Consider the following 14,902-nt stretch of genomic DNA (forward strand, 5'->3'; position numbering starts at 1 on the left):
ACCAAATGGACCATCCCAGCCTTGCCGTAATGGTCTATTTGATTCACCTTTTATTGTTTATTTTATTTTATTTTCACTTGCTAAATACGGGACAGACCTGACTGGGGAAAAGAAAGGGGAGAAAGAAAGAGGGAAAGAAAAACAGCGGGGAAGAGGCACGGGGCAAAAAACAAAAACCAACAAAATAAGCAGACAAAAAATGCATATATCAATCACCTGGATCACCTGTTGAGAAAGAAAAAAAGAGAAAACAAGCAGAAGAAAAAAAAGAGCAACATAATAAACAACATTACGATGATCTATGGGAATGTAACAGTAAATACTAAATATTAAACATTATTGTGCAGCACGTAAGATCGACAGCGCACACTGTGCTTTGAGGTAGGAGCCAAAAAGGGTGTAGTTTGTGTGTGTGAGCACCCGTGTGTACACCTGTGAACATGAGCGCGCTTGTATTTAAAAGGTTCCTTCATGTAATGATCTGCTATAAGGTTATTAAGATAAGACGGCACCTGATTATTCATACCTTGTATTTGAGGAGAAGGATTTTAAATTTAAAAATTTTTAAATGTTAAATTCTTCATTTAACAGGGAGCCAATGAAGAACAGCCAGTGTGGAAGAAATCTGCTCTCTCTTTCTGGATCAAGTACTTTTCAGGACAATTTTAGGACATGCCAAAAAGCAAGAAAGCAGTTAAACAACTTTTGTATAATGTACACACTGAAGGACATATCCTGGTCAACAATGACTCCAAGATTCCTCACAGTGTTACTTGATGCCAAGCTAATTTCATGACCCCTGAGTGTAAATGTCATTCCAGTCCCATCGCCAACATTGAAATCATTACTGAAAAGCAATGCATTCTTTACATTCCAGTCATCAAGACTTTGTGTGCCCAAGAGCATGTTTAAAATTAATTGGAAATTGAGCTTTTTTCATAAACCAAACACAATAAAGACATGATTTTATTGTTAGTTCCCAACGAGTCAAGTGCTGGTATTTTGCAAAAGGTGTTGCATCACAGACAGATGTTGGTAAAGATATCTTTGCGCTCTGGGATTTTTTGTGTAACGATAGGGTTTCACTGGGTTTCATATTGAGAATGTTCAGCCCATTAGGTACTCTTAATATCAACATGCAGGCACATGTGCATTACTTTTTAACGACCAGTGTTTAGCAAACATAATCCAACCAGGAATGAAAAACAAAACCAAGACAGCATTCTTCTGGAAGACAGTTCTGTGATTCAAACTTGAACTAACTTTACAGCAGCGAACTGCAATTAATTTTTTAAAATCTGTTGTCAAGTCCATGATATTTTATCTTAAATTAAGCTTGCTCTGTTTGGCATTAATCCCATATTATCCCGTGTGAAGTTTGAGTTTGGTCAGATCATTTCAGACTTCAAGCCATAGTTTGTCCACACCACCAATCAGCTGTTGACCAAATACAGTTGGCATGGCTCTGTTGTGGATAAAGTTTTCAGTAAGCTTGTGTCAGGCTTATGTGAGTGGCAAGTAAAGGGCATCTCTTATACTGTTAATGATGCATACATATTGGGAGAATATCTGGGCTCCCACACGATTGGTGGGTCTACTGAAAATTTCAGCTCTTGTGAGTAGTTCTATAGATACTGTCTAGTTACAAAAATGTGAATCTAGGTGTTACGACTGTTGTTGTAATTTTAATATGTAAATCTGAGTGTGCAGGTGCTTCTCCATGATTGGTGCATCCAGAGTGAATGGATCATACTGGTTGGCTAATGACCAGGAGGCAGCACATAAGAAGAGACCGCCATGGACTGCCAGGGGATTCATCCTCAGCCCAACCCAACCGGCAGACTGTGTTCACTGTTTAGCAATGTTTGTTTAATGTAGGAGCATGTAAGGGTGGACCGCCTTTTTGTTTGAATACAGTTTTCTCCTGTTTTTGTTAGGTAGGGAGGTAAGTCATTGTCGTTTGGATTAATTCTTTTGAATAGGTAAGTTTGATTTACCCCGGAGATCCCTTTTGTTTGTTTTTTTGGCCTTGGGCTCACCCCCAAGTTATAACTCGCTCCCTTCCTTTGTTTCTAAATTCACTCATTGTAAATAAATCACTGCCAAAAAGTATTATTTGCGTGATGTGCTGCTTGGGGTTGGACAAGGATGGATCGCCCTTATGTTATGGTCGGGCCACGCCTAGCCGGGCCATAACACTAGGTCTAACTCCCTCGCTTTTGCCATGCATATTCCTGTTGCATAATGAATCTCTGAATGTTTTGGAGAGTCGCCCTGATATAACCTGCTAGCAAGGCACCAGAGCCTCTATAGTTTTGTCACTCCTATATAATAGTTTGTCAAATTTAGATGATTATTACACTTTTTATGTTATCACCTACCTACAACTACAAATATTTCACATGATTAATTCACTGTTACATCCCAGTACCCAACTGGGGTAAGTTGCAACACAAAATCTGTATTTTACCGACTTTTAAAAATCTTCTTGGTGTTCATCAGTGCAAAAAAGCACTTGCCTCAGTCAGACATACTCAGTTAAAAAGAAAGTCATCATAGGAATCGTTGTTTATTTGCCTTTTAGCAAATCATTTATACAAGGTCGGGGTGGAAGTTGGCATCCATGGAACTGATCACATGATCTGAGTAAAAGTGATGTTACATCCATTCATTTCTTTCAATCTTCCCTGCCACGCCTACAATTCAATGCTAACATGACAATAACAACATAATCACACACATCCAATCCAAGTCAGTGTCTCTCTGTTTTTCCTCTCAAAGATCAGCACTGCCATCAGAGAATGATGAGGATTTCTATCAAGTAAAACTGATACAAAAATTTGCTGTTTAGATTTTAATGGTCATTAAAGCATGCAAGTTTAGTTTTTGCTCTTGATGCAACATGTCTATGAAGCTTTAGTGTTTGGTAACAGTTACTATCTGTAATTCATACTCATAAACAGGAGTATTGCCTGGGAATGTTGTTTTTGAAAGGTTTATAAAAGTAGTGTTTAGTTGACTAGAAAGTGTTGGTTAAAGTGCAGTAGTTTGTGGACTAATAGGAGGTGTTGTTACAGATGATGTGATTAATAATTTGATAAAATAAATCAAGGTAAAGTATCAGAAATGAAATTTACATCAATTCAATAAATCGCCTGGAACAAGCGAGGACAAGTGAGTAAAAACTCCAATTAGTGCTTGGATTACATTGGTTGGAATAAAACTTAAAGAAACTTGAAAAAAGTTATTTGTGCAGAGTCAGATGACATTCATGTTGTAACAGTAGAGGGTGATACTGTTGCATCAATCCAGAGTCAATCTTCAATCTAGAAGGAAATTAGAAACAGTGAATTCATAGAATTTTTTTTCTTTACATTTGAGATAATCCTCAGATTGATATGTTAAATATTTAGTGATTGGATGATGTGACTCATTTCTGGAACATGTCATAGAATAAGTTGTGCTTTGTGTGGTGTTAGCATATTTTGCGAATTATTTGTATGCTCCTACAGAGGTTGCCATAGCCATTGTGTGTGTGTTCATAGTTTTCTGTAGCTCAATCACTGGACATCAACACTGCTACTTTTAGCAATACCAGTGGTACTATTATTACTGATGCTATGGTAGAAAATCTGATTATAGAAGAACTTACCTCTGATTTTATCCATATTCATCTGAGACAAGAGACAAAAACTCAACATCAGAATGATGATCAATGGGGTTGATTTAGTTTCATTTTAAAAGTTAATAATAGTAATGATAATTTTATGGGCCTAACACGTTTGAAAAATACGCAAAATGTCACATTTCGGCAAAAAAAGATCTAAATATGCAGACACATACTTACATGGAAGGGAAGGCAAGAATAAGAGTTGAAAGGAAAGATCCTACGACCAGGACAACTAAAACAAGTAGAAAATGATTAAAGAACTTCTGACCAACCAGATAGACTTTTCATTTAAAAACACATAAAGATTTAGTCGACCTGATTGGCTGACAAATGCTGTCACAAAGTTTAAAAACTGTATCTATATATGGCTTTTAAAGATAAAAAAAAGCTCTGAGCACTGCCCCGGCAATACAAATCGTTTCATGAGCAGGTAAATGGCTATAAAGCTGACTTAAAATAAATGTAAATGTAATAATCTACAGGGATTTATCCTGTTTTAGCTTTTCATGAATGAGTTTTGCAACAATGTCAAAAATTATTTACAAATACGCAGACTTAGAAACATTTAGCAACTTTATAAATTTGTTAACAGTTACTTCCTGGCATTGATACTTACAAGCTGAAGCACTGGCTGGGGCACTACTAACAGGACTATTTCCAACAGTCACGCTGACACATCGAAGGTCTGAGTGATACTTGGTTTCCCTACGGAAATAAATCAGAACAGTGATTCCATTATTTCCATGAGATTATATTATATTTTAAGATCGTCTTTGCTGTTAATGACACAAAGTATATGTACAAGTAATATGGGTGTGTTTGATTAACAGTTCTAGATGACCCTTAGCCTATGTCCACACGTACACAGGTATTTTTGAAAACGCAGGTTTTTCTATGCATGTGGGCCTTTCGTTCACATGTAAACTGCATTTTGCTTTTAGCTGTGGATGAGGAAAACTGGGATTTACTCACAACGTTTTTGGCATCACGCTCTGTGCCACGTTATTATTTACATGAGATGAATTTTTGCAATGGAGGATATAGACAAAATACTGTTGCTGTTAATCTTACCATGTGCACTTTTAAAGCACTTACACACAGTTACTGTCCCTCCATTTTAAAAGGACGGAGGAGTCAGAGTGAACTTCTCCATTCAACACAGACGCTCTCACAACCCAAATCCGTTACCATGGTTTTGAATTAATTTATGCATTTTTCTTTCCTAGGTTGCTACTCTACACCAGCCAAAATACTGTCTTTGGTTATTAACATTCAAAATTATAAAGCCACTTGAACAGTGGCACATAATTAGCTGCCTTCCCAACTTCTCTTTCCCTCCCAGGCTTCTACACTTGGCCAAATGTTGATTGGCCAACATTTCTACATGATTCTGTTCTTGACAGAGTTTGAATGCGTATTTGGTGTTTTATTGTGGACAGAAGTATTTTTTCAAACCTGTACATGTGCACGGGATTTTTGGAAAAAATTGAAAAATACCCATGTAGTTGTGGACGTAGCCTTGGTTTGTTGGCAGTAAGTAGACTCATTACTGATCTGCCTCATTAAAGCATTTCCTGCACTGCAACTTCCCCTTCTAACAGATACGCTATTTTTCCTGTTTTAGATAGTTTATTGTTTTTCACATAATCTTCATAATCTCTTCAGATAAAACAAAACAAAACAATAAAAAAATTTCTAGGACAGCTAAACCTGTCAATCACCAGTTTTGGGCGCAAAACATTTCAAACTAACGTATTATTGTAATCTGATTATATTTTTAACTAATAGCATTATATATGTTACTGTTCTAAATAAGTAGGCAATTAAGGAACATTATGTCTTTTAACAAAAGGAATGAGTAAAGCGTAATAAGTTATTGTTTCGAGTCAACATTAAAGTGGGTCTTTGTGTAAAATCTGTAAAATAAAGCCTATAGGTGACTTCAAATTTGTCCTTGAGTTCACCTTTTTCATTTTAGTAATTATAATTTCAAATGCCAGTAGTGTAGACGGATTCAATGAAAAATCTGTTTGTGAACCCCCACAGAGTTATCTGTTTTTGTTGGCTGATATTTATTATTTTTGAATTTCTGTTGTATTTTACAGCCTGTATATCTTGGTAAGTACAGATGTTCACATGAAATTTTCAGGGCTGAAAAACATGTTTGGGCTCATCTGTAATTTCACACCCGCTCCAAATGTCATGATGTTAAAATGTAACCATATATGAATAAAGCATAGAAGCATCACATCATAGCTTCAACAGCAAAACTCCAATTCATTATCTAGGATGTAGTGTAACATAGACAAACTTTGTTTATGACAAACCAATAACTTTTTGGTTGGTCATTGGAAGCAGAGGAAGGGGTTTTGGCTTTTTGGGGGGGATTTAATTTTCTTGCCATGACTCCTTCTGGGCCTGGGGTCTAAATAATTTTCTAATAAAGTCAGATTTAAACATTCACCAATATAGTTTATGGCTGCAAAATTGCAAATGGACTGATACTTCTTTAGTGCTTTTCTGCTTTATGCAGCACGCCTCATTCACCCATTCAAACAAGCTCTTTTGTCTATGCTTAAGTGCTTTCTGCCAAACACTCATGCTCTAAGGGATGAATTTGTAAAAAGGTACTGACTTGGAAAGTGCCTGGACAACAAAGCAGAAGGGGAGGGTGTCATTGTCTTGTGATTTAGACGGCGTCCATCTCAGGGTGAACTTTCCTGGTCCAATTTTATTCTGAATTGCATCATATGGTCCGCTGAACAGCAGCTCAGAGATCCTTCATCGAAGAGAGAAACAAAAAATGAATCAACTTAATTCTCATAGCTTCTTCAACTACATACAAAGCAAAGTGTTTGTCTGTGAATGAGCATCACTTTGAATGGAGACTTCACCTGACTCACTTCTGTTTGGTTTTAAGGGTTTGAGTTAATAAGCCAAATTTTACTTAAACATAATTTCACAAGTTTTTATTTACTCATGTTGCATCAAAGCAAAATAGCCTTAAAACAGATTTGACTTCTCTTTGGGTTAAATATGTGTTGAACCTACTCTTTATATCTCATACAGCCTTGTATACATCTGACTGTGTTACGCTCTTACGTGTCTTGTTAAACCTGTTTTGTGTGCCAGTGCAGGACTGATGCACAGATTAAACAGAACGCAACGGATAAAATCTTGATTTGATCAATGAACAGAAACATGACAGGAATCGACTGATGTGTGAATGTATTTCTTGTCTAACCTGAAAACAGTTCTGTGGGACATAGTTGACCTTACTTTACAATGTCAAGAATGTCAAATGTGTTTTTCTTTGACTTACGTGGAGTTTTGTGCCTCTGCACTGATGATGATTTCCAGAGTCTTATCAACAGGCGTGTAGAGCCGAGCTCTGTTGTTTGGGGTTGGAGGCAAGAATTTGGGCAAAAAAACTCCCTCTGTGCAGGATGAGACCTGGGGATCCACTGAAAGATGACAGAAAACCAACGAGTTTCTTTCGGGGTGGAATTCATAGTTCGAAGTTAGAACAGTATTTCTAAGTTTAGATCAGATCTTTACAGGTTCAACTCCATCTATTAAAATATGGACTTGTACCTATCAGAACAAACTGGATCGGTATTTTGCTGAGAGCATCGTTAGGTGTTTGTGTTGTTTTTGTGCCATTGACTCCAGTCATGGTGATGTTCTTCATGGGAAAGTCCTCCATCAGCAGCTGTACTCCATAGTTGCCCACATTACTGTCAGCAGTGGGGCCGAACGACAGAGTACAAGTGGACTGCATGAGGAATAAAAAAGGAAAAGAGATCAAATGAGCAAATGTTTATTATTACAACTATCCTTCTGTCTCATTAAACATTAGATTAACAGTCATGCTCACTGATGAGAGGCTGAGGACAGATGGTGGCTCACAGCTGTTACACTCCAAGAGTGAGGAGTTTCCATATCTGCATTTAACCTGATCCCCATCAGGGTCAAACATCAACAGGCTGAAATCTCTCCGACAGTTTGAAGGAACTCTGAGAAAGAATTACAAATACAATCTTCATTTTCCAGGATTCACTTTAGTGTGAAGTTAATGTGCAGCTCCATGCATTCACTCTTAAAATCTGCAAAATACAGCCACAGCCTGATCACTGGAACTGAAATATTTTTGGTTAAAAACCACACAAAGTAATTTTAAACATAGCAATATTCAGTTCACTGTCTCAAAATAAAACTTTAAATTGTATAGTTTATATATTAAGTGAGATTTAATTTAAAGCATCACTAAACTACTTAAATATTACAGCAAACATGGAGGAACATTAAAATTACTCTATAATTTGCTGCCATAAGGAACAACAACAGTTAAATAAAATATCTTTTTAAATTTAAACATGCCACAGGTATAAAATAACTGCATATTTTCTCTTTGAAGTTTCTCAGGGGATGTTTCCATTTTAACTGCACTTCTCATTTTAGGAGGTTTCTGACAGGAAGTCTGTTTGTTAAACTAAACTTAAAAGAGATTTTTCTCATTTGGTGACAAAGAAGTTAACTCATCTTCATATTCATCCTCATTTTCTGTTTTTCTCTCATTTGGAGCCTGGGGGTACTGTAAGAGAAGCTCTTTAAGGAAAGAGTTATAGGATTACAATTAAAACCTTTAAATGCAAACGTTTTAGTGTGGAAACTATTTTTGGTAAATTATTTTTGTTCATTTAATTAGTTTATTGCCACATTATTACGGAGGCAGTGGTTGCAATAGCGGTTAAAGTTGACCATGCAGCAAGTTATAGTCTATATTTTTGTCTATATTTTTTGACTTTGCCCTTATACTGTGAGCAGTTTTGTCTTCTACGTGGAAACAATATCAGATTTGAAGTTTGCAGTAATGCCACAGTCACTCTTGTCCTGCTACTGCTGTTGCTTTTTTAGCAGAGACACAAACAGTGAGTTGGCTCACCTCACAAAAGGGATCACGGTAGACTGGGGTGAGGAGTTTTCTTTGTTGATGTCAGAGCGGTTCCTCAGGTCGTATGTTACTGCAGTTATCCATGATCCAATGTTATTTTTGATGTCACTCACCCAATTAACACCAGGGACCCTTCAATAGAAAATAGTGTGAGAGTCAGTTTTCAGCGTGTTACACTGTATATAGCAAAACCCTACATGGACTAATATGTGTGTGTGTGTGTGTGTGTGTGTGTGTGTGTGTGTGTGTGTGTGTGTGTGTGTGTGTGTGTGTGTGTGTGTGTGTGTGTGAGAATGATAACAATATGAATAATAAGTTCGTTTTATATATTTTCGAGGTACACTCACCCAAATGAACCAACCACATTAATGGGAGATGGCTGAACAGACCTAAGTTCATTCTGACACCACTCTCCGCTGCCTTCTTGGTCGACCGTGCGCACCAAAGTGCTCACATACCCACAGTTGCTATTTTGGCAATCAAATGAGAACTCGGGAGTGCAGTTGAGATTGTTCCCCATTAGGCGAATGGTCAGCTGTGGAGTCACAGTGAATACGAATTTAGTAAAGAAAACCTACATTTCAAAATATAAACACATTTTAGAAAAAAACCTGTACATACCGAAGAAGAATTATTTACTACAAACTTCTCATTTGTATAGAAGTTGATTGCACCAACAAAGCCATTTAAATTGCTAATGAAGAAATCAATATTCTGCGAGTTGCAGACCGTCAGATGCAGCAGCAGCAGCAGCACTGCGGAGAGCGACATGGTCAATCTGTTAGTCTGTCTTCACAAAGACACTTGTACGTCAAATACAGCCTCTCTCTGACTCTCCTCCTTTTATCTACTTGCTGTTTCCCGCATCATATACAATGTGTAGTAAACTGTTCTGGTATGAGGAAATGTTTCATGCTCATGAGTTTGAGATGGTACCTGATAACTGATAATGAACAGTGAAAGCAAATGTCTCAACCAACTGTCAGGAAATGAGATTAGTTTCCATCCATCTATCTTCTTCCGCTTTATCTGGGGCCGGGTCGCGGGGGCAGCAGCCTAAGCAGAGAAGCCCAGACCTCCCTCTCCCCAGCCACCTCCTCCAGCTTATCCGGGGGAATACCAAGGCGTTCCCAGGCCAGCCAAGAAATATAATCTCTCTAACGTGTCCTGGGTCAACCAACTGTTAGTAAATGAGATTTGTTTCAAAACTAAAATTAGAAATGTTTTAATTGCTGCTTCAACCAAATGTAATAAAGCATTTTAATGTGTGTATTAATTTTATTTTTAAGGCACTCCTATTTAGAATTTGATCTCATTGTTATTTTAGCACTTCTGCATCTATTTTCCCTATTCATGCCAGAAAAAGGGCAAAACACACAACAACCTTGGCCAAGGCAGATGACCTCCAGCTGCAAACTGCTGATGTACAATTTCTATAGTAAAAGACAGTTATTATTGCAACAGAACAAATCCACTGTCCAACTAGCTAGATGATAGTTTGTTCAATACAATTTGTTGACAAGAATGTCTTCCTTGACTTCCCAGTCTCACCTTTAAAGTTTCTATTACAATATCATTAAACTGACTTGCGTTACTCACATAGAGAAAATCATCTAAGAGCACAGTAAGTCAGAAGTTTACATCCACTAATAATGGGAAGGAATATCATGATAATATGGGACTTTTAATGATTTATTGAAATTTAATAACAAGAATGCAAGAATTGACTACAGAAGTTTGAATTTATTTAGGATTTTCCAAACAGGTTCATAAGCATATGTAGGTGGTGCAGAAGGTTATGACTGATAGTTTTTACCAGCATGAAAATGATTGGTTTGAACCACTCATTTCACTGACCAAAAAGCAATGGAGATGTCCAGGGAACTCAGGCTACGTCCACACTGTTTTCGTGTTTTTGTCTGAAAATGCTCCGCGTCCACACTAGCGTTTTCAGTTGTTTTCACAGAGTTGTGCGTCCACATTGAAACCGCCGAAACACTTACATTCCAGTCCTGCGCATGCGCAAAAGTGAGTGAGAATTAAAGAATTGGAAGAAAAGCTATCTGGAGCATGTACAAATTGATATGAATCTTTTTTTAGGGTTGTCAAAATTGAGAGCAATCAAAACAACTGCTGTATAATGCCCTCTGCTATCCTAGTTTAATTGGTCACATGACTGCATCACCTGAATAAAATGCGTCATCGTTTTAGAAAGTCTGCATTTTCGAGTGTCCACACTGTGACGGGACAGCTCTGCTCTGAAATGTATGCATTTTTCCTTGGGAAAACACAGTGTCAGTGTGGACGGGAGGCCAAAACGGAGAGAAAACGATGCGTTTTCAAATGAAAACGCATTAGTATGGACATAGCCAGTGAAGCGATTAGACAGAGAAATGTAGATTTACAAGCCATTTCTAAACGGACTGTTTTCATAGCGTGTTTTCTGTGCATAAAAACTTGAAGTTTTTTATGAATGTCTCTATTGCCCATTTACTTAAACTAACTGCATCCTATCTAACATTCAAACCCCAATAAATGCATTCAAGATCATCAGCTCAAACAAATGTACCTAAGTATAAGTTATTCACACTGTGTGTCTGGAAGAAAACCCAAACTGTCACCTTCAGATGAGAGGAAATTAGTTGGGATGGTAACAATCCAGGAACAAGGCTCTATGTTCTTTAATAATACTAATTATTATCATAATGATTTAAGTGACATGTAGATAAATTATTTTATGCTGACAAAGCAACACAAATCACCACATCAGCAAATGATGAGATGTGAGCTCACACAATCTTAACTTACTGTTCTGGAAAGTCTGAACTGTTATTTGTTCTGATCAGTCACTTTTTTTCTTTTTAAAATCAAAAGCACGATCATGCTTAGATGTCGGAGAATGTGAATAATTTGATAAGGACTGAGATCTCTCCTCAAACACGTCATCACTAGACACCACAGTGTCAGAATGTGCGTTGTTCTTTAGAAAAAGGCTACAACTGAGACAGACAACGAGACAACTTATCAACAGAAACTGAAAGAATGTTATCTGACATCAGATAATTTTGGATGCCTTGCGTGGATTGTTGTTTAACGGGTAATTCTTTTGTGGTTTGACACCCTTCACATCTTCATCAGATGTGACAACCATACAATCTTATAATGCAGGAAGTAGGTGAACTAACTACGGTTTTTATGGTTGTTACAGTAAAGCATAATGTCAGTCACTGGGGTAAACAACTCACAGACCTTTCAGATTAAGGAAAAATAAGAAATAAAAAATCTAAAGGCATATTTGAAGTGTGCAAGTAATTCTGTGGGGAATACAGATTACAGTTATGATTTTGGCACATCAGTTTGTTCAGTTCTGCTGAAAATTATGTGTTATGTTTGTTTGTTTTGTTTATGTTAAATGACAGTGGACTTAAAATCAAAACACAACTCCTCCCCATGGGGGGGAAGGGGGGGTTGTGTTTTATGTTAAAAAATTTAATTACACTGTTCGGGCTGTTCGATATGATGTTATTTATTGGCTGAAGATATTAAAACATCTATTGTTTCATATTATACGCTATTGTTGGTTTCGTGGTGTCGCAAAATACACCGTTTACAGCAATATTTTTTCATGGTTGTGATGGTCACTGTAGTGGCTATATTAATTTCTTAAAGTTCTCTCTTTCACTTATATTTAAAATAACCACACCATGGACTGACGAGCGACTGTTTTTATGCTTAATTTCATTAGCAACAACGACGGTGAAACCACTGTGTGGCTCCACCGTCTGCTTGTTTATTTTCTATATAAACCTTTCACAATAAAGCTAAAGATCCTGTTGAGACTTCTCAAAATAAACTGAAACGATATACATTATTCTCTCTTTTTTTTTTTTTTTTTTAGAAAACTGTACTATGCAAATTGTGCCGCAAACCGTTTTGCGGCACATTACCAGACATTACCAATAAGTTTGATGTGTCACATGGCCCTCTTCATATTGAAAAAACAAAAGTTTTATCCAAGATTGCCGACTTCTAAATGGCCACCATGGTCACCACCCATCTTGAGGAGTTTGCCCCCTCACACATACTAATGTGCCACAAACAGGACTTTAATATCACCAACCATTCCCATGTTATTACGGTGTATCCATATAAATGGCCCACCCTGTAGATGCCCTGCTCCCTGTTTATTATATTGCCACTTATTTGAGTTTATATGTGTTTAAGTATGTTTCTTATTCATGTGGTAATGGCCTCAGAGCCATCTGCGAACACTATATAATTTATTTATTTTTACTCTCTCCACAAACCTAGACTTTTTAGGTTTTTTAACCTTACAATACAAAGCACCTTGAGGCTACTGTTGTTGTGATTTGGCACTGTATAAATAAAATAAAATTGTTCACATAACCTGTTTAAACAGCAACATTTTTCTCATCTTTGACATTACTTCCTGTCAAAGGTCTCCTAGTGTGCAAGAACTGATAACACAATAAGCGGCATCATTCCTAGAGTACCATCTAATGCTGCTTTGTCAGATTTTTGAGTGTCAGGGATAATCACAAGGTGTTTGTTGGCACCTTGAACTCTCAGCAACAGTGACAGAAATCTCACTTTAAACTTTTCACGTACTTTGTTTATGATTAATGAAAAGCTCTGAACATCTCATTTGGATGAGTTTGATGTTGTGAAACGGCATTTAAACCCAAACGCACTGTCACTTCCATCTGTTTTGTTCCCAAAGCTAAAAAAAAATAAGAAGTCAAAATAAAGTCAAACAAAATACTGTCTTCTGATTGAAAGTAGTGGTAGCACTTTTTTTTATTGCAGGTCAGGAATAATGTGGCAGTCAGTGCTGCTGTCTTTAATTTAAAAAAAACAGGAAAGTATTAAAAATAACTTGGAATGTGGTAAGTAATAGAGTATGTTATTTAATTGGACAAAGTATTTTGTCACACTGCTCGTTACATTACTTTTCTTTTTACTCCATTAAATTATCATTAATTCTTAATTGCAAGTTAACAACATAAACCTGACGTTACAGTCCATCTGATAAACAAAAACACTGTTTCCTGATGAGGAAATTACCCCTTTTCCATTAGTACCTACAGAGATCGATTCAGATTGACTGGTTTACCATTACAAGTACATCAAGTACCACCTAATGTGGGTTATCGTTGTCATAGCAATGCATCCAAGCGTCTGGTGATGTAATTAATTTGTGGCGCGAATGCTACAACATAGGCATCAAAGCAAGAATATAATTGCTGTGGCTTTTTGTCAGACTCGAGGACCATGGCGATGTTTTTTGTAGCCATTTTCCCCATTGCTGGGTTTCAAAAATGACAGTGATGATTTTCATGAACAAGACGCCCTCATGCCACACTGAGTGACACAACTGACCATCGATTTGTTTGCATGCTGTCTGACGGAGTAATATTTCAGTACCTGCTCTGATCACTTGGAAAACCGGCTGAGCGTGTTATTTTACTAGTGGTACCAGGTTTTATGACCTAATAGAAAACCCAAAAAACTGTGTTGGACTGTGGCGATACAATCTGAGAAAAGGGGCTATATCATCTTTTTTTTAGTGTTAACATGTGAACACAAAGCTGACAAGAGAAAGGAAAGTTCAAAAACAGTTCAAAAAGACCTACTAACAATAACCACAGTTATTCTACTTTAGAAACATGAACAAGCAGTAACTTTGTAGAATCAATTCCACAATCGTAGAAACACGATGTCTAACTTGATGTCATTACCTTAGCCTCCAGTAACACTATGAGAAATCTTGGAGTAATTTTTGACCAGGATATGTGATTCCATTGGTGACACCCACTGGTCCTCTGGATTTATAGATTATGGACAAAGCATCCTGATTACTGGAGCTGGCCCCATGGCAGATCAACACTCTAAATCTGTTAACAAACTGACTTCATAGAGGCTCTCCCCATTTCCCAAAAGTGGCATCATGGGGTCTGCGTTTGGTTTGCTCCACCCTGATTTCAGAGTTGCTGGAGTGAATTAATGTCTGTTCTTCTATCTTCCGAGTCGGGTGATTCTCTGCTCCTCTTCTTTCATCAACTTCCGGAGTAGACTACCCTTCAGTTCGTTACATGGATCAGGGGATTTATTCTGCCACTGGGCTGGGATCCATGTATGGGTAATTAGTTGAGTCCCCCTTTTTGGCCTAGAGCCTTCCAGACCTCCTAGGCTCTTCCGCCACAGCACACTGGCTCCCGTGTTGCCAGGTCTCGACTTTCCTTTTCAGCTGGACTGGG

The 14,902-nt window shown here is 37.4% G+C and overlaps 1 protein-coding gene across 1 annotated transcript; it reads right to left on the reverse strand.

The window, feature by feature from the left end:
* Positions 1-2,553: 2,553 nt before the first annotated feature.
* LOC102303048 lies at positions 2,554-9,462 on the reverse strand. The gene is made up of 11 exons (XM_005952433.2): positions 9,246-9,462; positions 8,972-9,159; positions 8,616-8,756; positions 7,548-7,686; positions 7,265-7,445; positions 6,993-7,134; positions 6,306-6,449; positions 4,287-4,375; positions 3,848-3,902; positions 3,653-3,674; positions 2,554-3,326 (listed from the first exon to the last, which is right to left on the reverse strand). The coding sequence occupies exons 1-10, from the start codon at positions 9,393-9,395 to the stop codon at positions 3,671-3,673; spliced, it is 1,233 nt and encodes a 410-aa protein (XP_005952495.1). The 5' UTR covers positions 9,396-9,462; the 3' UTR covers positions 2,554-3,326; positions 3,653-3,670.
* Positions 9,463-14,902: the final 5,440 nt, after the last annotated feature.

The sequence above is a fragment of the Haplochromis burtoni genome, unplaced genomic scaffold, assembly GCF_018398535.1.
Source record: "Haplochromis burtoni strain Fernald_Lab_line unplaced genomic scaffold, NCSU_Asbu1 Contig_1605, whole genome shotgun sequence".
Classification (NCBI taxonomy): Eukaryota; Metazoa; Chordata; class Actinopteri; order Cichliformes; family Cichlidae; genus Haplochromis; species Haplochromis burtoni.

What these genes read in the sequence shown, in the direction of transcription:
- LOC102303048 (XM_005952433.2), bottom strand. Translation starts at nt 9,395, where the DNA reads ATGTCGCTCTCCGCAGTGCTGCTGCTGCTGCTGCATCTGACGGTCTGC. An exon ending in TAGTAAATAATTCTTCTTCG is followed by an intron (nt 9,160 to 9,245) that starts GTATGTACAGGT and finishes GTGACTCCACAG; the next exon opens with CTGACCATTCGCCTAATGGG. An exon ending in CTGTCCTCAGCCTCTCATCA is followed by an intron (nt 7,446 to 7,547) that starts GTGAGCATGACT and finishes TTCCTCATGCAG; the next exon opens with TCCACTTGTACTCTGTCGTT.